The following is a 26840-nucleotide window of genomic DNA, read 5'->3' on the forward strand; positions in this document are numbered from 1 at the left end:
AAGAAATAAAATAAATAAAGAAATAAAGGAAGGAAGAAGAGGGATCAAATTGGACTAGAAAAATGCTAAAACCTAAATGACAAAGGTAGTTGTGAGCGAGTATGGATCGTCTCCCGCGACGGTTGTTGACCATGAATTACATGGGAACCCACATGATTAGGGTGAAGGTTTTTTTTTTTTACTTGTGGGCCCCACATAATTTGTGGTTGTAAGGCCGTCGGGGAGTACAGAGTGCTCCTCGTCAAGGGAGATGATCCACACTCATTGTGACCATGGATTGGCTATACGTTCACAAAATTCAGCCATTCGTTTTGGTGGATTAAATCTCAACCATTGAATTTTTATTATTATCTATGATTTTAATTTTATTTTTTTTCACCTAATCTTTTAATGGTAACTTCTTAATTTCCAAATATTTCTCCTAGAAGTTTTCCAACTAGTTTTGCATTTTTTTTTCTAAAATGAAAAAGAATAGAAGAGTACTAAAGACATCAGTAAAGATTTTAGTTAATTCTTAATATAATAAAACAAGAGATCGGTATCTATCTTTAACCTTCAAGAGATTTCAAATAGGTAGAAACATATAATAGCACAATGAAGGTTAAAAAAAAATAAAATTCATAATAGGTAAGGTAACTGATGTAAGTGATGAGCAAAATGTAGAAGAAGAAGTAACTTCTACATCTTGTTCTTCTCTCTTTCCTGTTACTTCTTCTACATTTTGTTCATCACTTACATCAACTGGATGGAGTGTAGGTATTTTTTGGGAAGGACAACTTACATATGTAAGCACATGAAGTATAGACAGAGGTGACATTCTTGAAGTTACAATCACTGGTCTTCATATAGGAGTCGATCGAATCCACTCTTCATTTGTAAAGCTTGCAAATATCTGGTGCAACTTACAACAAATAGTAGACATCTTTCATCCTACGAAGTACAAGCAGTAGCCGATTGCATATGTCACTATTTTGGCAAGTCTAACTTCTTGTACAAACAATATAATATTAGTACTTTTTAGAACCCCAACCTCGAACTATGGTTTACTAAGGGGTTAAAAAACACTTGGACTACTATAGATGTAACTAAACTATGTAACAGTCCTTCTAAGTAATATATTATCTTTATTTCTATCAAAAAAAGATGTAGAAGAAGTTAGAGGAAAGAGAGACAAAGACAAATGGTTGTGTGTGATAATCTGAGATGAAAGAGGAGAGAAAGTTGGGGAGAGAAGGTAGATTTAAAATCCACAAAAAATAGGAAAATATTAAATTTCCATAAATTATGTATGAAAAATTCAATAGTTATGATTAATTCTAATATAATCAGTGGTTAAAATTCCAAATGTCCACAAACCTCTTACTACCACCTTTCCAAAACCAAGGAACGATAGTTCGTTCAATTTGCCCGGTTCACTACCCAGCGAACCGAGCGAAAGGGCAAAATATCGCGAAATCTCGGCGATATTTCGCACTAAATTGTTATTAAAAATTCAAAACAAATTTATGAATTTTGGTTTTTTTACATAAAATAATATGTGAAAAGTTGATTAGTCAAATCAGATTCATCTTTATGTTAAGGTTTTTTGTTTTTTGTGCTTTTTTAAACAATTTCATGGTCATTTAAGAGCCACGTGACATGAGGCTCAAATGCCAAAAAGGTAAAGAGGGTATGATTTACCAAATGTTTAATACTTTCATAAATGACTGAGAATGACAGTTGCGTGTACATTGGTTTTTATGGGATCAGATTGAATCTCATCTTCATCTTCTCATCTTCATCTTCACCATGGACGGTCGGGTGAACTCTCGCCAGCAGTCACCGGAAGTCACTGCATCTGCATCTGGATGATAAAGCTTGGCGAGGCTCAGGTAGGCATCCTTGGTTTCATCGCCTCCATTCTTCTCCTTGAACTGCTTCTCCCACGGCTATCGCTACTGCTGTTGTTGCTGCCGGTGGTGCCTTTGGGCGCCGGTAAAAGACATACTACCACCACCAACACCAAAGGTAGCACTGATGAAGACCTAGAGCTCCCTCGGATTGACGGAGAGAAAGAAGAGAAAGACTGAAAGAGGCCAACAATCTTGATTTTCCGGCGAGATATCGCCGGATATCGCTAGTTCGGCAAGGCAGATATCGTTTCACCCCCTAGTTTCGGTTTGCTGGGGGGTGAAATCACCAAATTTTGGCGAAAATAAGTTTCTTGTCCAAAACTATGTTTCAATTGAGTTGATTATATATGTTGATTTTAATTTGAGGACGTATCACAAATCCATAAAGAAAAAGAAGGGAAGCATGTTAAAAATGGGCACCATAGAAGTGTTGAGGGTTGCTTTTAAATTTTACTTCATAGAAACTATGCAAGAAGACAATCCAAGAAAAGCAAAAAGACCTTCCACGGTGATTTGAGCTTATGTTCAACCTGTGATTATGTATTGTGAATTGATGATTGGTTATAGTACTGCATTGTTGGTCCTACACAAGGGGTCTTAAAACTTTGACGAATCTTAGAATTCGTGTGAGGATCTGGATGTCCTAAGTGGAGTGCGGCATGCACACAAAAAACAAACTGATCTTTTAATGGATTCCGGTTTCTAATTGATACATACTCATTTGGCTCTGGTTTTGTCTCAAATAAAAATCAATTCAATAGGAAATGGGTTTGATGCCTCTTTTTTATAAGAGCAAATTACATGGCACCCGCTATAAAGGGGGTAAAACTTTTGACCACCTGCTATTACTCTTAAATTACATGGCACCCACTCAAAATTACAAGTTACCCACAATTATATTTTCAGTTAAGTGGATGTGTAAAATGACCAAAATACCTTTACTTATATTTAAAACATTTAAATTTTAAATTTTAAATTACCTAAATACCCTCAGTTAGGTATCCCTTCACCCATCTTCTCCTTATGCTCCAAACCGCTCTCCATGGCCGACGACCAGACCCTACTGGTGACCATAGCCCACCCCCCGTCCCAACTCAAACCAGTAGCAATAGCAGCAGCTCCTGCTCCTCTCTCCTATATAAGAACAATAAACCCTACCATTTCTCTTCCCCATGAGTTCTATTTCTTCCTTCGATTTGCAGACGCCCCTCCGCCGCTCTCCATCGCGCAACCCATGTTCTCTATCTTCTTTGACCACACTGATGAAATATTAGACTTCTCTCTTCTCCAACCCTAGCGATCTGAAGACTTCGACCGCCGCCGCCACGCTTTGAGGTGGAGAGTCCTCCACCTCATCTTACATCCCCTCCTCTCCCTCTCTCCGCCTCTCTATTTTTCTGGTTTTTTTTTATTTTTATTTTTTCACTGCTGCTCCCCTCCCTCTCTCCGACTCTCTCTCTCTGTTTTCTCTCCAACCCCTGTTCTGCTTTCTCCATCTCCCTCTCTTCGCCTCTCTCTTGTGACCGATTTAGCGAAGGAAAAAAAAAACTCTTTAAGTTTCTCCTTTTCTCCGTCTCTCTTTCATCTCTGTTTTCTTTTTTCCCAATCGGTGAAGCTCTCTCTCTCTCTCTCTCTCTCTGTTTTTCTTTTTTCCCCAATCAGTGGAAGCTTTCTCTTCTAGTTGTCTTCCATCATCTCTCTCCCACACTTCTACTCTCCCTCTCTCCACCTCTCCTCCACTTGTCGTTCCCTCTGTTCATTTTCTCTTTGTTTTCACAGCTTGAAGCCTCCTAGCCTAAAAAAAAAAAAAAAAAGAAGACGGTGGTTGATGCGAGCTTTTTTCTGCGGTTTGGGTGTTTTTAGGCCAGATTTTCATCGTCTACTGCTGCTGGTGGTATCCATGTTTGCGGCTTCGACAATGGCAATTCAGAACCAAGATCCAGCGCTCTTTGCTACAACAATTGAGTTTATGCCTTTGTGGCATTTTCTGTCTCTGCCCTTGAGGCATGTTCTGTGTTCACCCTTGAGGGGTTTTGTATCTCTGCCCTTGTGGCGTGTCTGTGTCTGTATTGGTGTTCGCCTTTGTGGTTGTCTCCACAGGCGTTGGTGGTGGATAGGTATATCATATCCATTGTGTTTTACTGGTTTTGTAGTTGTTACAACCAGTATTCTAAGGGTTTATTGGGCTTGACCCATCCCTCAAATTTTGTTTTTCTGATTTTGTTTGGTGTTTGTGTTTTATTTTCTTTGAAAGTTATGAATGAATGTTGAACTTTTGGCCAAAAAAAATGAAAGATTAGACTAAAAGATTTCAATGCCATAATCTCTTGCTTACCACATTGAGCTTTGAGAGTTGATCAGTTGAGGGAATTTCTCCATTGTAGACCTGGAACACCTCTTCACGAACTTTGTCATGCCATGATGTGTTTGTGGCAAGAAGCATGATAGTCTAAGTGGGAAGCAGAGCAATGGTTTTGTGTCTTGTAAAGAAGAAAGTCTTACATTCATCCCTCGTCCATGAGCATTTGAAGGGTGAAGCTGAACCCACCCACCCTTTTCTTCTAAGTCTTTGCAAGAAGCATCCCCAACAAATCATTTCCATAGGATGAGCTACTACCAATCTTAACATAGTTTTTCCTCTTGTCGATGATCTCCATTAATAAGTTTTCCACCTCAAACTTTGAGTTTTGATCTCTTTGTTACATTTGCTTGGAAAGAACCTGAAAAACCCAAATACAAGCAAATGTTGATGTTGGAATTTATTAATTATATTAATAAATTAAATGCCTAAGGGAAAATCTGGAAAATCTCTTTTAGGGCGGTTACAAAATATAGGTTATATATATTTGTAACCACCACATTACTTGAGAAAAGGTGAGTGATTCATTCGTACAAGATTTTTTCCAGAAAAGAGGTGACTCCACTCTCTCTCTCCCTTTCTCCAAGAAATGCAGGAAGGAGAAACTCATTGGAGATTTCCTTCCTTTGCTTTAAATCACTATTCCATCCTTTTTCCACACGGCATTTGGGTTGTGGAAATAATTTCCTTTCCTAATGATTGTGGAATCACCCCGGTAGAGCTTTGGTGGTGGAACGAGAACGTGGATCCAGATTTATTTCCGCTGCACATAATTCATATTTGGGAAAGCAGATCTAGGTAAGGATCTTTCCCCTATCAATTATGAAATTGAAAATTATATGGAGTATTACCTACAGTTGGATTCCTATCTTTCCCTAAATCGCTCATGAAATTTGAGAAATCAGGAACCCTAAATCCCACGAAACACAATTCCGGAAAAAGGATTTAAGCCTTTTGAGTAGCTAAATAGCTATTTGCCTAGAGAACCAGAGTTTCAGAATCATATTCCTTAATATTAGTTTCGAAATGAATCTCTATTTATTTTCTCAAATTTGAAACTATTAACACAAACACTAATACTAAGAAACATTCCGTAAAGGGTTTATTGTTCTTATATGGAGAGAGGAGGAGCAGGAACTGTTACTGTTGCTGTTGTTGATTTGAGTTGAGATGGGAGGTGGGCTGTGGTTGCCGCGCGAGGCCTAATCGTCAGCGGTAGAGAGTGGTTTATTGCATAAGAAGAAGATGGGTGAAGATACCTAACTAAGGGTATTTAGGAAATTTGAAAATCAAATTTTAAATGCTTTAAATATAAGTAGAGTTTTTTACATGAGCCCCCTCCATTTTCATGGGAAATAAGGCGCACCCCCTCTAAAATAAAAAAACCTTGCAAATACCCCCTCCATCGAGGAACATTTGAGGAGAAGCAGTGCGTACCTCGCTTGCATTTTTTTTCTTCTTCTCCTGCAACGTTTCTTCTCTTTAAGATGAGGTATGCACTACTTCTCCTCAATGTTCCTCCGCTGGTAATCAAGGGCGTTGATTGGCAATAGTGATGAAAGATTACGAGGCATTGTGAGTAACTGTGAGGAGTGAGGTGGTACGGCTTTGAAAATAAGAAGTTCAAACATTACCATATTAGAGGGTAATATGGTCATATTAAAATTATTTAACAATCCTAAATAATAAGGTTAACGGTGGAGGGGGTATTTACAAGGTTTTTTATTTTTATTTTAGAGGGAGGGTGCGCCTTGTTTCCCATGAAAATGGAGGAGGCTCATGTAAAAAGCTCTTGAAAATGAAGTTCAAACGTTACCATATTTGAGGGTAATATGGTCATATTAAAATTATTTAACAGTCCTAAATAACGGGATTAACGGTGGGGGGGTATTTGTAAGGTTTTGATTTTAGAGAGGTTGAGGTTTGTTTCCCATGAAAATGGAAGGGGCTCATGTAAAAAACTAATATAAGTAATATAAATAAGGGTATTTTGGTCATTTTATACGTCCACTTAACTGAAAATATAATATTGGTAACTTGTAATTTTTAAGAGTGAGAGCCATATAATTTAAGAAATAATAGTAGGTGGTTAAGAGTTTTACTCCCTTTTATAGTTGGTATCATGTAATTTTTTTTTATTGCATTTAAGATTTTTTAAAAATTTATTTATTTATTTTTGGAGTGCGTGGATTCAAGATTGATTTGATTTGTTGACCAAAAAAATGAAAAAAGAGAAAAAATTGACACTTCGATTAGAGCATGTGACGAGAAAAAGGATACAAAAGAAAATATAGGAGTTTATCAGGGGTAAGTAAGGAAATCAGATTAGGGTTCTGCGGCAACGTTTAGCCGCGTCTTGCGAGCCGTTCTGAAATATGGTTTGCTTTAGAGCCGGACCTCACAGAGGACTGCATCGAAAGAGAGAAGTGGTGGTCTAGATCTCTTCCCTGGGCATTTCTCCCTCAATATTTTCATCTTTTCTTTGCTCAGTGTTAGTCGTCCAGGATAAATGATGCTTTTGGGTAGCTGATGATATCCCCTTCGTCGATGGAGTCGTTTGCTGCGACTCCTCCGTGTCAGAGAGGGGCTTTATTTTATGGGACGAAAGGCTCTTATGGATGCTGTGCTCTCAGAAAATCTGTTGATTCCCACCGGTTATTTGCTCTCTGGCTTCTACTGTGGTCCAAGTTTAAGCGAGCGTTAGGCTTCTCTAGGGTTCTGTTACTCGTTGCAGAAGGTATTTTTTCCTCAATTGCCTTTTGTTTTGATGTTGGAGCTTGTTCCCAAGCTTCTGTTCTTTCGATCCTTTACTGCTTGCACTCTTGAGCTGTTCTCAGTTGGAATGCTACTATTCTCATGCTTATCCTCTTGTGATTGCTGTTCTGTATCGAAATTTATAGAACTGGTTAGGGTTTCTCTCCGCAATCCTAGTCCTTTTATGAAGTTTTAGACTCATTTCTTCCGTCTTCTTAGCTTTAATGACATGGTCTTGACTCTTGATGTGTGTTTTGGGGCTTTTTCACTGGTCTTTTGATGCTATGGCTTTGTTTATCTGCAGCTGCTGGTCTTCCTTTTTCGTGTTTAGTTTGCCTTTAAATATTGTTGCTCTGTTGTGGTTTGGGCAAATCATCTCTCAGTAATTGCCTGGAGAAGTCCCCTTCATAGAAGTTGTTCATCTGCTTGTCATTTACTCGTAGGTTTAGTCCCTCTTATAGCCATGGATCCCATCTTTCTTCTATGATTCGTGACCCCTGCTTTAATGTGTATATTGCCTTTTAACTAAGCATTTGTCTCCAATCTAGTAGGACCCCTCAAAACCGTTGCTTTGTCGGCTGGGAAGCTTGAGTTTGTGAAAATTTACCTTTGCTTCTCCTTGCTGGGTGGATTGGGTCCCCAGTGGGATGTTTTGAATCTCATTGAGCTTCAAATCATGCTCTGTAAGCTCACAGCTCTTTCTTTCACGTCTTCAACAGAAGCCTAATTATATATCCCCGACACCTCAAAAGTACAATATATCCCAAACAATTTAATATCAATGGTTTGATAAAGCGTTTTCATTTTACCTTGTTGTTGGGTGGTTTTCCGGATAGTGAGCTTGTGTGCCTCCCTTTTTTGGTTTCTGCATGAGGTGACTCCACTTTACAATTTCTCTTGTGGATTTTATAAATTAAGGTGAGCTTGAGCGCCACTACTAGAAGAAATTGTACATAGGAATGCCACTAACAAAAGAAATTCAAGATTGAGGAATGCCACCAACAAAACAAATTCAAGATTGAGCTTCTGTTGTGATCCATCGTTTTGATGTAGCTAACACTTGTCATATTGCTGCAGAAAAACCCAAGCTCATTCTTGTTGGTGCACATTTGGAGTGGGTAGTCTCGGCAAGTTTTACCGTAAGTTCCTGTGCATCCCATAATTTTCTCAATAGGATTGTTTATTATTTTTGTTTATGATACTTTGTTTGTTAAACCATACATTTTCATGAAGATATGTAGGCTCTTGATGTAACCATGGTTTCGGTTAATCTTCAGGATCCTCTCAAGGAGAGCCATCAACAATCTAGTTCTTAAATCCTTGCTGTCTTGGGTTGAAACTCGGAAACAATAGCTAAAACACCCTTAAAACTCTCAAGGAACCCTTGTGGCTAGGCCTGATTGGGTTCCTAATGCTTGGATCAAGTATGGGAGGTCTAGGGTTATGTTTAGACTTGAATTAGGTCCTTCATGATTGCTACCTCATCCACCTTAATGAAGAGAGATGGCAGCGAATTACAGGATGCATATCATATGTGTGCATTTTATACATCAGAATATTGCCCAAAAATGGCATTACGAAAATGAGAGTATTTTCTAAGGTGCCTGTTTGGTTACATGAATCTAGGGATTTCAAATCTCTGGATTCATGAATGGGAGATTTATACCCATTTGGTTGCTGTGAATCCTTGGATTCATGAAATCTAGGGATTCAACGTTTTACCCTAAAACCATGAATCTGTGACTTATGGGATGGGGTGAAACCTCTACCCTCACTATAAAACTGCTAACATTTGTGCATTCACGAAATTTACCTTGATGGAACTCTACGAACTTGGACGGAACAACAGAGGGACTTTTGAAGGAGGAGCTCTAGGATTTTTTGAACGAAAATAACATTGATTGGCTCTTCATTGTTCTTCTTCAAAGTCTCGCCTCAAGGTTCTCTCGAGAGTCTGTCTCGCTTGAAGGTAGGATCTTGTTCTTCATCTTCTACTTCATTTTTCTTCTATTTCCACTGATGTCTTCTTCTCATGGTAGAGTTTTGGAGCGACAAAACGAGTTTTTTCTTGGAGCGACAAAACGAGTTTTTTCTTGGAGCGAATCACAGATACAATTTATGCTTCTTCTTCTTCTTCTTCTTCTTCTTTTCGCCTTTTGTAACCTTGCTCTCTACGTTCTTGTTCTAGCTGATTTATTGGGACCAGACAATTTACAGTGCCAAAACTCGTTTCCAATACGGTTTGTTTGTTAAGCCCTGAAAGGCCAAAAGATGAGTCTTAAAGATTTTGGTTTTCACTTTTGACACTTTTGCTTGTGTCTCCAGTCTTCGACTATCACAATATGATATGTTAGCTTGGGCTTTAAAGTATCATATTTTGTGATCCTTTTTTTTTTTTAATACATTTAACTGAGTCAGTTCTTTTCCTGAATAAATACTCTAAAAGGCCTGGAATGCTTGGCTTTAGATTTTTTGTTTTGACTACAAGTGATTATAAATATGTAAATCCAATATGGTTCTTTGTTTGTTAAACTCCTTTGATCTGCTAGCAGTACAAGTTTATTCATCAAAGGAACCAGAAAAATCAGAGAATGTATCTATTGAAACAACTGGTGTTATTGGAAGTTCCATGCATATTTCATTATTTGTCTGTTTCTCTTAATCAGGCAACAGAGAGTCGAGATTGCCCCTCCATTATGTGGATTGTCTCTTATTAGTCCTTGCCATTTTGGGACCGATTTCTTAAGAATATGTATTTGGTGAAATCCTTCTGAGGGGTTGTCTTGCAAGTGCGTTGGTTTTGAGATAGGGTGGGAATTAGGTATAATGCGTATGGATTAGATTCAAACCACCTTTGATCTTATGACTTTGGAATTGTTTGAAAAGTCTAAGATGTGTTGGATTTGGAATTATTCTTACTTTGTGTTGAATTTGAAAGCTTTGGGCTGCAAGTTTTGATGAGTTCTAAATGTTCTTTTGCTTCTTTTTTAGATTTTTAGATTGAGCAGTTGTATCCTTGAAGACATCTTTACTTTTTAAGGTATATCAACATATATGATCGTTGAAGCTATTGACATCTCTCAATAGCTCTCAACCCCATATGTGATCTTGCTTGAGCTAGATTCCAACTGAGTTTTCTGGATTATGTTTAAAAATACATAACAGTAAGAGGTGCTATGTACCCTCAAGTTTGTCGACTTGTCTATTGCTTATAGGAGTTTTGAGTCTTGAAGCTATTGACATCTCTCAATAGTTCTCAATCCCATTTTGTTTTTGTGCATTTACAGGATGTCTACTAGTAGTGTCAACGATTTTTTAAGATCATATTTGTGGTTTACCGACACTATGCAAATGTGGAAGGCTGGCCCCAATTAGAATTGTGGGGGTGTTATTCCAACATTCGAATCGGCTATATCAATGCTGTGAAGCCTTTGCTATGGGATGTGACTTCTTTAAGTGGTGTGAATCACTATAAGAAGTAAACACATCCAATCCTGCTCTTTTTATGCATACAAGATAGGAAGAAGATGTAAAAAAGGAGCTGAGAGCTTTGAAGAAAAGATTGAAACTAGTGGAGAATAAGCTAGAATTTCAACAAGATGTTATGATTGTGATTGTGATTGTGATTGTAGTGTTTATTCTAATGTTAGGAGTGATTCCATGGTCTCATTAGGAAGTTGTAGTACGTATTTCGAGTAAAGATAGAAGTTATGCTTAATATTGTACTGAAACCATGGCATATAGACTATGTAATCAACTAGGGTTGTAATGAAACATTTTCCTTTCTTATCTTGTCTTACATGTAATAACTATCTCGCTTTATCACTTTTACGATATAATTACAACTTTGTGGTGTTGTGATATAAATACGACATAATTCTAATTTATTGAAATTAGTTGTAGACCATCATTGACATGGATTATATGAACGATGATGAATAGCTTAGGAGATAGAGGCGAAGAAAAACTGTGATATTTATCATTATTGGTGTCCCCTAGCAATGAAAAAAAATTAAAAGTTGTTCCCAACTAGAGCTCTATATTGGGGTGAGACTCTTCGTGGCCAACAAAAGACGCATTGAATTATTGGGGTATCTGATCGTATTTTGCCAAGAGCAAATTAGGCTCGAGTAGAAAGGCATTCTTCGGGTTGTGTAATTTGGTGAGGGATAGGGATCTCATGTTTGATAGTAGGTTTGTGAGTTTGGAGGAACAAATGGTAATGTTTTTGAGAGTATTTGGGTTCAACCATTCGAATCGTGACCTTGTCATCAATTCATAGTTGTCAAGGCGTCGCCTTGGCGTCCTGGTGAAAACATAGGGCTTGAGGCGAAGGCCGACTCAGGAGAAGTCAATAAGACGGCCGCCTCAGACTATGAGGTGTCTTTGAGTCGTTGACTCGGATGCCTCGGATGCAATATACCACTAGGCGACTGCCATATTGGGTGTTAAAAATTGTAAATTTATTTTATTCCAAATCAAAGGCCAAAAACGATTTGAAAAGTAGATTCCAATTGGAAAGAATCTAATGGGTGAATGGTTATATAGGTGTTATTGTAACATTAAATTATTAAAAAAAAAAAATCAAAGTCAATCGAGCCCTAACCTTACCTCTTCTCTGAGTTCTCTCTCGCCTCTCCCTCTGCTACTCTCTTCGTCTCCGACTTTGACATCGACCATCAGTGACACCGGCGACAACCAACGTCACCACCGGCGACAACTAGTGTCACCGGCGACAGCTAGTGACAACATCTCTGGAGTTTGGACTTGATTTTTGTTTTTCATCAACCAAACTCCACCGTATCAGTTACGGGCTTGCGGCGGTCAACCTTCGGCGCAACAACCTCCAGAGCAGCAGCGTGCGAGTGTGCGACTCTCTTTCTTCTTCTTTCTTTTGTTTTTTCTCTTCCCCTAAATTGATTTTCTTCACCGTGCGAGGTGTGACTCACTGTTGCCGTGTTGCGGTTGCAAGCTTGCAGTGAGTGAGCGACCAAGTTGCAGTGGCTTCCGGTAATTTTGGTCACCATCTCAGACGACGGTATGTCGTTGGAATGGTTTTTTTTTCTTTTTTTTTTTTTCTTTCTGCGATGTAGCTATGTTATATACTTATGTCATCGGTAACTTTGTTCACCATCTCTGTGAGTCTGTGACTTGCAAATTGCACCTGATTGCATACTCTAAACCTGCTATTTGGTGTTTTGTATTTTTATTTTATTTTATTTGTAACGATTCTTCTTCATTGAATTTGTTCCATCTCTGTTTCATCTACTTGGATACATTGTAATGATTCTTTTCTTATTTGGTGTACGTGTGTCTGTTTTTCTTTTGTTTGTTTGATTTTTTTTGATAGTTGATAGTTCAGCAACTTGGTACTTCGGGTCCAGCCAATGAATTCTTTCCTTGCATAAGTTCAACACCTGAATTCTTTTGTTGTTAGATTTTTTATCGTATCTTGATTCTTGTTAATGATAGGATGATACTTGGAATTTATTTAGGAATTAGGACCTAGTATGTGTGGTTTGTAGTATGTTGGATGACTTGAGGTAAGCTAAATGACTAGAATTTATTTAGGACGTACTATGTGTGGTTTGTAGTATGTTGGATGACTTGAGGTAGGCTAAATGGCTAATATTAGTTTTTTTATTATATATAAGATAGGTTTATAATGAGTTATTGTATGAGATGTACACTAAAAAGTAAATTTTTTTACCTAAAACGCCTTGACCGCCTCAAAAGTGCCTCGAAGGGCGCCTCATTGACTCATCGCCCCAACTAGCTAAAACCGCCTCGCATCGCCTCGTCGCTGTGACAACTATGCATCAATTTAGTGTTTCTTGTGAGATTGTGAGCATGGTTCCTCGTGTCGGTGATATATATCGTCGACATGGGTCGAAAAATCGACGTGTCGCTGGGGGCGACACGATACCCCCCAGCGACACCGAATTAATATTAAGTCGGCGATATATCGCCGACTTCTGGTGATAAATAGGGAAAGTCGGTGGTGGACTCTTCCTTGAGGGGACCCACTATGCCCCACTTGTATGCATCCCTTGAGCGTATGAAGGATGCTATAAAGGCAACAAACCCTAGAGGACATCGGGTTTTCTTAGATATTGTTGATGCACGATGGACAGCTTATCTGATGCATCATCTGGATAGGGCCGGTAAGTAAATATTCTGGGTTGTTGACTTGTAGTTGTAGACTTGTGGGCTTGTAGCATTGTAGGTATTGGTAGTTGGTACTAATTTTAAGCTTTTTTAATTATGCAGCCTATTTTCTAAACCCTAAATATCAATATAGTCAACATTTAGGGTTGGACACAAACCTGTTGGATGCCCTATTATAGGTGATAACAAAGTTGGAGCTAGATGTGATGCTCCAATCACTTTGCCACAATGAGGTGAGACATTGGGAATTTCAAACGATTAGTGGGTTGTATTTATTGTTTAAATAATTTAGCTAACCAATCAATACTAATGATTGTATTATTGCAGATCAAGTTGTTTAGGGATGCATTATCACAAAAACATTAAGTTAGAAACTCATAACTTATCAAATTAACTTATCAAGTTTGAGACATTAAGTTGTTTAGCTGAATGGTGGTATCTCAATGGCAACAGTGCATCAAACCTTTGGAGATTGGCGATCAGGATCTTGTCTCAGACTTGCTCTACCTCTGGATGTGAGAGGAATTGTAGTACATTCAGCATGATCCACTCCAAGAGGAGGAACCGGTTGGGAAGCCGGCGTTTAAATGATCTTGTATTTATTCACTATAATATGAGGTTGAAGCTGCAATATGTCAGGGAGCAGGCTCAGAATGATAGGTAATACATCAATCTCGATGATATATTTGATGTGGCCGAAGATGAACAAGATCCCCTCACTCAGTGGATGTTGGACATGGGTGAGCCAATAGATATTGTCGATGCACGATGGACAGCTTATCTAATGCATCCTCTGCATAGGGCCGGTAAGTAAATATTATGGGTTGTTGATTTGTAGTTGTAGACTTGTGGGCTTGTATCATTGTAGGTATTGGTAGTTGGTACTAATTTTAAGCTTTTTTAATTATGCAACATATTTTCTAAACCCTAAGTATCAATATAATCAACATTTAGGGTTGGACACAAACCTATTGGATGCCCTGTTACAGGTGATAACGAAGTTGGAGCCAGATGAGATGCTCCAATCATTTTGCCACAATGAGGTGAGACATTGGGAATTTCAAACGATTAGTGAGTTGTATTTATTGTTTAAATAATTTAGATAACCAATCAATACTAATGATTGTATTATTGCAGATCAAATTGTTTAGGGATGCATTTAGGTCTTTTAGTGGAGCTGCTGCTATACGGGGCAGAGAAACCAATGATCCAAGTTAGATACTTATATAGTTAGATCCTTAGATGCATAAATGTTTGGAGTCTTTTGACTTTTGAGTTTCTAACTTAAATGTTTTTGTGATAATGCAGCTGAATGGTGGTATCTCTATGGCAACAGTGCATCAAGCTTGCGAAGATTGGCAATCAGGATCTTGTCTCAGACTTGCTCTGCCTCTGGATGTGAGAGGAATTGGAGTACATTCAGCATGATCCACCCCAAGAGGAGGAACCGGTTGGAAGCCAACATCTAAATGACCTCGTATTTATTCACTATAATATGAGGTTGAAGCCGCAATATGTCGTGGAGCGAGGCTCGAATGATAGGCAATACATCAATCTCGATGATATATTTGATGTGGCCGAAGATGAGCAAGATCCCCTCACTCAGTGGATGTTGGACATGGGTGAGCCAGTATTGGACCAACCTGGAGGGAGGCCTGACCTAGAACTAGCTCAAGCTGTAGGGGTTAATGTGGATGAGTATATGGCCACTCAAGAGGAGGGTCAGGCACATGCAGAGGCAACTGCCACTGCTGATGAGGATTGGATGATGGCACCAGGCACGGAGGAGCGGAAGGACGACGATCCCGATGACACACTCCCGCCTAGTCAGACTGGTCGAGATGATGATGATGATGGTGGTGGTGGTGGTGGTGGAGGCATTGGAGAGCGTCTACATGTTCCACTACCAGAGACACAAGAGCCCCCACCCAAATACACTGGGGAGAGTCATTTCGATCATGCCACCCAGGATTATGATCATGGTGGTGATTATCAGCGTGGTCGTCATTATTTTGATACAAAGCCGAGCCACCATCAAAGGGGGCTGACCATGACAGTCAGCAACATCACAGAGGTGGTTATGATTATGTTAATCCTTGGGATGTGGCGATTGAGTCAATGGGATCCATGAGCTTGGATGAGTCCGTAGGCTCCACAGCAGGTTATTGGCCTATGGGTAATTATGGTGTCCCTCTCCCTCCTTCACATGGACAGTATGATATGGGAATTAGTATCCCCTCTAGTTCTTCGTATCATGGGCACTCGCAAGCTGATAGTCGGGATACTTACTTGGACTATGGTATCGAGAGGAGGCCATTGTCTATAGATGAGGTCATGCATTCACATTCAGAGTCATCCGTACCAACAAGAGCATCTGATGGCATGCGGAACGTTCCTTGGCCCTATTCTCACTTCCCTCAAATTGGAGTTTTCATGGCGGTGGAAGATGACTGCTATAGAATGCAGTTGATGATTATCTAGACAACTTTCAATATCGTATGAGATGGGATGAGTATGTGAATTTGTAGGGGGGGCATCACTGGAGACAGTCTGAGTCACATGAGTTTGATCCACCTAGGCACAGTACTTGGTACTGAGAGTTCTAGATTTTATATGGTTGGATGACTCTATGTTTGTACAATGAATTGTTGACTTTATATGATTTGGTTTTTATTAAGTTTTTAAATTTTTAGTTTCGGGACTTTCGTCCGCGTACAGTAGGACATGGATCGATTAAGAACATTAGTTTAGGTGATGTTTTAGGTCAAAATAACACTTCTAATGTGTTTATTGGCCTCAAATTAATCTACACACCAAATTTTAGGTCAAAATGACCTGAAATACCCTTAGAAACAGGGGTTCGATGTTCAAAGTCGCCCGAGTCGCCGTGTCGCTAGGGTCCGACACGGCGACATGGGCCGACATGTCGAACCTTGATTGTGAGTTGGCACTTTAATTTTGCAATAATAAAACTATATCCAATACTATTAAAGCCTCCATGCACAAGGGAGTACCAAGCTAAGTATTATCCTTTCTTCACGAATTGCACCGGTGCCATCGATGGATCCCCTGTGCCTGCGGTGGTAGTGGGGGACAAACAAAAAAAGGTTTCGGGATAGGAAGGGAAACATTACTAAAATATCTTGGTTGTGTTTGATTATGATCACAAGTTTACCTATATCCTAGCTGGTTGGGAAGGTTCAACCTCAGACTCAAGAGTTTTGGATGATGCCATACATAGGAATGGAGAAAGTCAACTAAAGGTACCCGAAGGGAAGTTCTTTCTTGTTGATGCTGGTTTTCCTAATGGAAGGGGCTTCTTAAGACTGTATCAAAGTAGTCGATACCATTTGAAAGAGTGGAAGAATTGTCCTGAATCATTGAAAAATACAAAAATACCATTTAACTTGAGACATTCTTCTGTGCGAAATGTCATTGAATGTACTTTTTGTATGTTAAAGAGACCTTTCAAGATTTTGAGAGTCATGGCAGAATACAGCTACAAAACATAGGTGAAGATTGTTATAGTTTATGTTCTTCTGCACAATTTTATTCTTAGTGAAAACACTTTTGAAGAAGAACTTCAATGGGTTGGAGTTAGCAAATCTGATGATGATGATGAAGATTCAAGTTCAAGTGAGGATCCAGAGAGCGATGAAGAATGTGATGAAGACCCTTCCATTGGCAATCATCAAGTTCATGATGATGTTGCCTTAAATGTAGAATAGTTTTGTGATGACCTTGCGCGAACAGTGTGGGATGCCTGGGATGGAGGAGTTAATTGAACGAACTTTCTTAAATGATGTATCTTATTCAATATTACTACATGCATACAACTTGTTGGGCTAGTGTGCCAAATCATGCATGGCTTATTTAAGAATGTAAAAGCCGAATCATGCATGGCATGTTTCCCTTATCAATGATTCTTTTAATGCTCTTTAGCTGCTGTTGTTTAATGCACCTGCTTTTGTTTTGTTGTTTAATGTACCTGCAACTGGATATGACATATTCTTCTCTTTAGAGCTTATTCAGATAATTTCCCTTGAATGATTTTGCTTTAATGTTGCGTAATAAACGCGCAACACTGAGCTGCGTACGACCCGGATAAAGCTGCGTCACCAAAACCCATCTCAGCCGTTGATTAATTTTTCAGCCCATTTAAGTGAAGCAAACCCTCAAAACTGTTCGACTCAATGGTTGCAAACCCAACCCAAATTGACTCGACGGACCGGACCGACCCTATCTCTCTTAAACTGAGATTTCAAAATGCCAAAGTTGAGGGAAAACCCCTGTTTTCGTTTGTCTTCTTTCATTCTCAAATCTGCGACTTTGAGAAGGAACGAGAGTCTTTGAAGGAGAAGGCAATGCGAAGGACTTCTTCATTTGACTTTTGTGCAAGAGCGAACACACATGAGAGGTTCTTCATTCATATTCAACATTTTCATCGTCTTCAACCATTGTGTTCTTCTTCTTAGTGTCAAGGTTGAACAAAAAGAGTATATTCTTTGATTTGCCATATTGGAAAGATAATGTTATTCGTCACAATTCGGACGCTATGCATATTGAGAAGAATGTTTGTGATAGCATAATATACACGTTGGATATAGAAGATAAGACGAAAGATCACTTGAATGCACGTTTAGATTTAAAAGATATGATCATTCGTGTTGATCTTCATCCAAAGAATACTAAAGGTAGGAATTAAGTCATTTGACCCCAGCATGTTACTCATTGTCCAATGAGGATAAGGAAATGTTTAACACAACATTAAGTGGTATCAAGGTTACAGACAACTATGCTGGTATTATCTAACGTAATGTGCAAGTCAAGGAAAAGATAATATCAGATTTGAAGAGACATGATTATCCTATTATGATGCAACTTCTTCGAATTGTCTTGTGTGTTGTTTTGCCTAATAATATTGGTAAAATACTGATCAAGTTATGTGAGTTCTTTCGGGATTTATGTAGGTAAGGTTAGTTCTGAGGAGGATTTCCAAATGCTTGACCAAAGAGCTGCTATTTTGGTGTGTAACCTTGAAAGGTACTTACCACCAGAATTTTTTGATATAATGGTGCATTTAGTCATTCATTTAGCTCAAGAGGCAAGTGTTGCCGGTCCAATACATTATTGTTGGATGATTCCAATAGAAAGGTTAGTTTTTAAGAGGTCATTTAAATGATACACTTTGTTAATATCATGTGACAATTATTGTTAAAATTCATGATAAACATAATTTCATGTAGGTTCCTTATGCGACTTAAAGATAATGTTCGCAATAATAGTCGGTCAGAGGGCTCGATAAGCGAAGGATATATTGCAGAAGAGTGTTTACTAATTTGTTCTAGATACTTTGAAGGAGTTGAAACGAGATTGAATCGGCCAAATATAAATTATGTTACATTGGACCCAAATTCAACATTTTCAAGCATGGGTCGGCCGCTTGGGAAGTGTGAACTGTTGCGTCTTGAAATGAAAGAAAGGAATCAAACACATTGATGTGAGCTAGTCAATTACAAAGGAATAAATAAATACCAATAGTAAATATGGATGACGCAATACATCTTCATCATTCAAACTTGATAATTTATATTAAAGGGTAATTGATTGATATTTTCTGGCATGAATCTTTTTTAGACTCCACATAAAGGGAGATTAAAAGGCATTTAGGTCATGGTGATTGTCCTAAGAAGGTTATGGATTTGCATGATAGGGACTTCCCAATAATGATTTTATGAGTATGTAAGTGTAACTATTCTCATAATTTACTTTATGCAAATTCGCTTAAAAACTTTCCAATCTAAATTATACCAATATTGTATTACCATACATTGAAACTCCGCCAAGATGGGATCCCGGTGCCTGAAGAAATCATATGTTTAGCTAGAGGTCCGAACCATGAAGTAAGAAGTTACATGAGATACATTGTTAATGGGATCAAGTTTCATAATAAGGTGTATGGGGTCACCAAGAAAACTCAAAATAGTGGGGTCATAATAACTACATTGACTAATAGCTTTTCAAGTCAAAAGGACAAGCATCCTATTGGGGGACTAGTCACTTATTATGGAATTTTGAATCAAGTAATATAATTGGAATATTTTGCGGATCTCAAAGTAACATTATTTAATTGTGATTGGGTTCATCCGGAGAGCAGATTGCAAAAAGATGAACTTGGGTTTACACTTGTAAATTTTAATAACTTGGAATATAGTGGACAAAATATAAATGATGAGCCATATGTCCTTTCTTCAAAAGTAGAGTAGGTGTTTTAGGTGTCAGATCCTCAAAAGTCTGGTTGGTATCTTGCTGTAATTACCGAGATTAGGGATACATATGACTTGTTAGGAGAGAAAAATGATGCTCCAAATCAAGTATGCACATTAACTTCAATACAATAAAGGCATAATAGGCATCTGTTAGAGCAAGAAGGTGAAGCTGATTTTGGGTGGACTAGGACTGATATAGAAGGGATGATTGTTGAAACCCCCATCAAACTAAATAATGAAATTGCAAGTTTTGAATCTTCTGATGATGAGTATATGAGTTGACAAAAGGCATAATAGGCAACTGTTAGAGCAAGAAGGTGAAGCTGATTTTGGGTGGACTAGGACTGATATAGAAGGGATGATTGTTGAAACCCCCATCAAACTAAATAATGAAATTGCAAGTTTTGAATCTTCTGATGATGAGTATATGAGTTGACTTTGCAGCTGAGGATCCAATCAAGAGTGGTGTAAATGCTTATGTTCTAGAATTGTAGTTTCCTCTTTTGGCTTTTGATTCTTTTTTTTTTAATAGTTGTATGACTGACTTTGAGTTTCTTCGTTGTGAAATGCATACACTTTGTAGTTTTCTCTTCTTTATTATTTCAGTTGGTAGTGAAGTGTTTCATTGGAATTTAATAATTGAGAGTTGTCTTTTCTTTCTGTGTGTTCTGTTTACTTCTTTGAATTTCATGTTGATTAACCTTATACTAGACTAAATTGTTTCATCTTAGTAGTTTTCTCTCATTTGGTTGATTCACACTTTGCTACTTCCAAGTAGGTTGTTGCCAAATATGAGTGACAATGAATAAAATATATTTACACCTTATATCTTATTTTGATTGGAGGAGAATCCCACAACCTTTGAAGATGACGCAATGAATAAAATATATGTAATACATTTTCCGTATCATATTTCTTACCTATATTTAGATGTTTGTATTCATGTATTGCCTATAGTAGACTAATTATTATTATATTATGTTTGTAGGAAAAATTCAATCTCCCTGAAGATTGTAGATGGGTGGAAATTAAGCTAAATGAGAGATGGAAGGATTTTAAGCATGAACTAAAGGTAAATGTGTTCAACAAGTACGAAACACATGAGGAGAGGTTAGCCCATCTAGATAAGCGTGTTCCATTAGAACAATGGAATATACTCCTCGAGACATGGAGCCAAGAGGCTAGTCAGGTATGATGCCTAGAATTTAGCTTATCTTGTGACAAAACAGTAAGCAATAATATTTCTAATCTAATTCTGTGTGTTTGAAAATATTTTAAGCTATGTCGGCTTGTAATATTGAATATTGATATTAGGAAAAACTTAGAATCATTACATAGCATATGATAGACTTCTTTTGCTATAATTCGAGAGGAGAAGATATATGATGTTATTTGAAAGTATAAATGTTGTTTATGAAAGTTCACATGTTAATATTTTATTGTTTTTTAATTGTTTAGCATCAGGAGCACCCAAATAAAGAACCTCCCACTCGTATGGAAATGTTCAAGATTACACGTGACATTACAAACAAGATTGTTAACATGATCATTGTAAGTTATAAAATCATAAATGAGGTACTACCATTTTATAGCTTTAGTTAATATATCTTTTAACTGATTTTTGTGTTTCAAATGGGGGCCTAGATGGAAAAAAAACTCAATGAATTGCCTGAAGAAATGCGAGGGGACCTTGCTGTGCAAGACCAAGTTTTTAGGGATTATGTAGATGATGATGTCCATGGTTGAGTATGAATGTTTGGAGTTGGATTAACTCCAACACAAGTACATGGGACAACAAAAGAGCTCAACAAGTCATATGGTAAAGAGAATGCACAATTGTGGGCAAAGATACACACATTAGAGGCTACATGGGACAGCAAGAGAGCTCAACAAGTCATATGCTAAAGAGAATGTACAATTGCGGGCTAAGATACACACATTAGAGGCTACATGGGACAGCAAGAGAGCTCAACAAGTCATATGCTAAAGAGAATGGACAATTACGGGCTAAGATACACACATTAGAGGCTACAGGGAAGCAGAGGCCACAAGTCATATGCTAAAGAGAATGCACAATTACGGGCTAAGATACACACATTAGAGGCTACAACATCTGCGCAGGCTTAAGAGATAGCTAGGAAGGCTGAAGAAATAACTAGTTAGGCTGAAAAGATATCTTCGCTTGAGGCTAGCTACTGTTCGCTCAGTTCTTGGCATAAAGCTCCTAATGCAAGGACAACATACTTGAGGTGGGTATGGTTCTTGCTTTCAATATCTTGCTGATTTTGTTTTCTTGCCTGATAGTTTGCTATTAGACATTAGTGAAATATGCATTTTCTGTCAGTATTGTATTCAACTCATATTCTATTTCCTGCAATACCACTTATTAATTGAGGCTGTTCGAGACCTAATGTTATTGTTTGGTGCCCAAGTGCTAAGACAAAGATGATAAAAATGACTTTTGTGTTCCGTAAACATCTGATGGTACAATAAATGTGGTTTACATTACACTTGCTGTTGCATATCACATCCGATTGAGCTTCTGTGTGGCATCCTTATATGCTCGTATTTGCTGGATGTCATATTACTTCACTCATTGGAGATTCTTGTCTAACAGTCACAATGTTTTGCTTTCTTTTCATTTGTTCTTCTGAAGGTATGGATGTCTGAAGTGCAGAGCAGTGGGAAGATATGGATGTCTGAAGTGCTGGGACAATCTTGTATATTCTTGTTAGGATCACAAATGCAAAATTGCCCTCATTCCTCAAGAAATAATTCAGTTGTAAATATTAGATGTATTTATTTATTTATTTTTTGGGGATGAATAGATGTATTTTTTCTTGGTTGTGGGGGAAGGGGAAGAGTAACAGCTGGATGGCCAATTTGAAAAGTGATTGTACCACTGCTGCATGCTTAATATGCTTGTTTATTCCTTTGCCTTAATTCATTGTCCATTCTTCAGGGTTTCAGAAAATGTGCCCCTTCATGATATTCTGAATGAATTTCAGAAGGGTCATCACACAGCCACATAGCTGTTGTAGTGAAGCATCTTTAACGAGACAAAAGAGACACCAAAAAACAGTAAATTGGTGGGGTCAATTTGGACTTAGGATTGGTTAGGATTGGTTAGGAGGACCAAAAACCCTAAGAAAAGCCAACTGTTACTGGAAAAACCTGAAGGCTAGCCATTTGAGCCTGTGGTGAGCCGTATGATCTGAAACTGCGAGCCATTTTGCTCAGAGACATAATTTTTGCCTTAGGTCCAGAAATGACCCAACTGTCATTTAACAACTACATTTCTAAACGGTTTGTTGTTAAGACAGAAAACGAGCTAGTTTTGTATCTGTTATGATTTGATTTATGGGACTTTTTGGGCTTCTGTTTTGGCTAAATCACCCTCCTTTTAGAGACTACCAAGTACAACCAACTATACACTCACAAACTCTCAATTCTCTTGTATTCTTGTAGCCACTCCTTGAAGCTTATGGCAAGGAAGTGAGGTAAGCTTTTTGGTGTTGGGCTTAGGTGATAGAAGGCTTTCGGGGAGGTAATTTGTGTTGCAAATCATCTACATTTTGCATCTACTCCATTTGTGTCAGTTTTCACATAAAGGGTAAAGTGTCACACCCATTGTTACGAAATATCTTACCAAACTATTGTAACATGTGATTTTAATTTTAGTCTAGGTAAATTAGAATTGGTTAAGGATGCTCTTGCCCTAGGATAAACTGAGATTGTAGGGGGGGTTTTTTCTCTGGTAAACAAAGATTTGTAAGGGTTTGATTATCTATCTACCATATTGAAAGAGATACTAGTCGAATACTCCATTGACTCTAGCGGCAAAGATACGAGTAGACATAGATTTGCAAAGTCGAACCACTATAAAATTCTTGTGTTGTGGCTTATGGTGTTTGCATATTTTGCCTAAGTTTAATTTTACTACATTTAAATTTGTTTACTTAATCTTGTATGTGCATTAATTCAAAAAATTAGGCTAATCCACTAGTTGTAACTTATTCACCCCCTTTTAGGTTATGTTAACATTGCTATACAGAGGAGATGTGAAGAAGAGGCCAACAATGAGGACCAACTCCAACCAAGAGGGTTGGTGTTCAATAGGCTTGGTCAAGTCAATTGGAATGCCGAAGACAAGAACTTAGCTTTGGGAGGGCATAACACTTGATCCCTAGGTCCAAGGGACTGCAAGTGGAAACGATGGAGCAAACTGAATAGGACATAAGAAGCAGGAGCAAAACCAAGAGTGGCAAGTCATTGGCTTAGTTAACGTATGAGACAGAGCATGAAAGTTTAGGTAGATTTCCATGACGAGAAGTAGGTCGAGACGACTTGCAATTGAATTAGTGTCTTGATGTATACAAACGTCTCAAACATTGATGAAAAGCGCCCTAGCGATGTATGCTCCATTTTGAATCCAAATCCATTCACTCGAGCAATCATGAAAGCACCTCTGCCCCAAGGTTTTAAACTACCTATATTCTCTATATTCGATGGAATCGTTTATCCTTTTCAGCAATTTATTCATTTTCCTTCCGTTACGACTATCGTGGGTGGTGGAGACCCATAAAGTGTCGTGACTTCCCATCTTCGTTAAAGGGGCCAACCACTACCTAGTACTCGCACCTCAAGATGAACTCCATTAATAACTTTGAGGAGCCAGGGAAGCCTTGTGGGCTGATTTTAAAAGCAGAATTAAGAAAGAAAAAACTAAAGACCACAAGTTGGCTCTAAAGCAAAGAAAGAATGAATCAATTCAAGATTTCATTGCTCGATTTAATCAAGTATTTATCAAAATCTAGGATCTAGATGATAAGGTTGCTTTTACAACCCTCAAAAGATCCTTAATTAGTGAGACATGATAGCTTCTTTGGTTGAGAACAAACCAGCTAATCTTAGACAAATCTTGGACCGTTGCTACTAGATTGCAATGGTAGAGGAAGTTATCGAGGCTAACCACAATGGCTTCAAGGAAGGTAGCCAAGGACCTAGGTCTACCCAAAACAATAAAGAAGACACCTTGAGTCATTCCAGGGGAAGGAGGAATAGGTGAGATCAACCTGACTAGAAGGTAAAAGAGTAGGAAGATGATGATCGAGACTTTACTTTGTTAAATATATCCCAATCTGCCATCCTAATGTAGACTAGGGAATTGGCCTTCTGAAGAACCTGGGTAAGTTGCACTCAAGGCTTGACTGAGATGATATGAACAAATACTGTCACTTCCATCGAGGCAAAGACCACATATATACAAATGACTGCACAAACCTAAAGATAGTGATCGAGAAGATTATAGCAGTAGGGCATCTCAGGAAGTATGTAAATAAAGTGAACCTATCTTATGACTACTTCCCATGGAGGAGAAGGTCGAGAAGTCAAGATAGGTCCTGGTCAGGGTCGACTCAAGGAAGGAGAGTAAAGGTTAAGGAAGTTATGGCTGGCAATAACCTTCCAGAACATCATACAATGCTCAGGGGCCCCACACCTAGTCAGTAGGCAAGCTAAGTGAAAGGCGAGGATCGTAAAGAGTTTGAGGTTCCAAAGGTGATTAAATACTCTACACCAATTACTTTTTTTGATGAAGATCTAAAGGCACTTAAAGTCCTGGATGATGATGCGATTATAGTTAGTGTCAAGCGGGAAAACCACCTCGTGCACCGAGTCCTAGTAGACACATATTCTTCAACACACTTGATATCTTATGAAGCTTTTTGTCTATCAAAGATTGATGAGGGTGCATTGGTACCCAATGGGATGCTTCTCTATGGCTCTGCCATTTCCTCTACAGCGGTTGATGGCACCATACAATTGGCCCTCCCCATAGGAGCGCACCTAAAGCAAGTGATTGTCTTGATGACCCATGGTTGTCTGTTGCCTGGGTCACCTAAACACATGATGATCAAACTGAAGAAGGAATTGGAGAGTGCAAGGCCGACCAAAAGCAATCCCGGGTATGTTATTTGAATTTTTATGAGGAAACAAACAATGCCAACTGAAGGGATTATAATGGCGGTCAAGGTCTATGACGATCAATACTACGACTAGTTGCAGAGAGTATAACCAGTGGAAAACTTGGAATGGGTACTACAGAGTACTTGAGAACTAGATTGAGGAACTATGGTTGGGTCTAAGCAACCAAAGGATTGGAGTTCAAGAGAGAATTGAAATATTTTCTTAGGAAGAATGCAGACGTATTTGCTTGGCCTAGAGAGGATGTGCCAAGGATTGATAGGAGTGTCACAGAAAATAACTTGTGGATTAATGAGGAGGCAAAACCTTTGGTCCAAAGAAGGAGGAACTTTTCATTTGAGAAGCATGTCGCCGTTAGATAGGAGGTCAGTGCAGTCAAGTTTTATTGAGCCAATTTAATGCCCGACCTTGCTTGCTAATGTCGTCATGGTGAGAAAAGCCAACGACAAGTGGAGAATGTGCATTGACTACATTGTCCTAGGTAAGGCAAGTTGTAAGAATTCCTACCCTTTACCTCGAATTGATCTATGGATTGATGCAACAGCCAGTCATAAGGTTTTAAGTTTTATAGATGCGTATTCAGTGTACAATCAGATGAAGACTGAGGACAAGGTACATAGGTCGTTCATGACTAACAAAGACAATTATTACTATAAACAAATGCTAGTAAGATTAGAGAATGTTGGAGCTACATACTAAAGAGTGCTTAATAAGATTTTCTGAAAACAAATTGGTAGAAATATGGTGGTATACATAGATGACATGCTAGTTAAGAGCACAACATGAGAAGAACACCTAGTAGATCTAGTTGAAGTATTTGACATGTTGAGAGCTTATTAGATGAAGTTGAATATAAAGAAATGCACATTTGTGTCTCTTTAAGGAAGTTCTATAGGTTTATGGTGTCCCAGCGTGGAATTGAAGCTAATTCTGAGAAGATCAAATCACTACTCGAGATGCAACCCCCTTATGCTGTGGAGGATGTTCAAAGCCTAACTGGTTGAGTAGTAGCTATCACTTGTTTAGTCTCTTGATAGGTGACTAGTGTTTACCCTCTTTTAAAGCTTTGAAGACTTGAAGATCTATTTGAGGCTTCATCTAGACTAAGAATGTTAGCAAGCCTTAGCTATGATGGTAGCTAAAAGAAGCTTCCACCGTATTCCCAATCCCATCTGGTGACAGCTCTAACCAACTTCCCTCTTAAGAAGATTTTACATAAACCGAACTTAGCAGGAAGAATGGTGACCTAGGCTATAGAGTTGGGAGCATCATTGAAGGTTAGGTACTTGCAGACTTTGTGATCGAGTCTACCTCCCCTCCACTTGAAGACATGGATTGTGAAAGTTCTCAAGGTAATAGATGAGTCCTCTATGTGGACATGTCAAGCAATGTGATTGGGAGTGGTGTAGGAGT

General features: G+C 38.4%; 1 protein-coding gene across 5 annotated transcripts; it reads left to right on the plus strand.

Annotated features, from left to right (window-relative positions):
* Nucleotides 1-6595: 6595 nt before the first annotated feature.
* Nucleotides 6596-21472, plus strand: LOC149002514 (uncharacterized). Of its 5 annotated transcripts, none has more exons than XR_016170127.1 (5): nt 6596-6988; nt 8083-13979; nt 14163-14216; nt 14311-14386; nt 14482-14641. XR_016170127.1 is itself a non-coding variant. In XM_089136338.1 (5 exons), the coding sequence occupies exons 1-5, from the start codon at nt 6781-6783 to the stop codon at nt 21186-21188; spliced, it is 666 nt and encodes a 221-aa protein (XP_088992464.1). In that variant the 5' UTR covers nt 6598-6780; the 3' UTR covers nt 21189-21472. The 5 variants fall into 5 exon arrangements, 1 of the variants encoding a protein (XP_088992464.1); XR_016170128.1 differs by having other exon boundaries at nt 8083-8144; nt 13276-14216; XR_016170129.1 differs by having other exon boundaries at nt 8083-8144; nt 13627-14216.
* Nucleotides 21473-26840: the final 5368 nt, after the last annotated feature.

The sequence above is a fragment of the Hakea prostrata genome, chromosome 10 (genome assembly GCF_041222555.1).
Source record: "Hakea prostrata isolate BN-2017 chromosome 10, UWA_Hpros_2, whole genome shotgun sequence".
NCBI lineage: Eukaryota > Viridiplantae > Streptophyta > Magnoliopsida > Proteales > Proteaceae > Hakea > Hakea prostrata.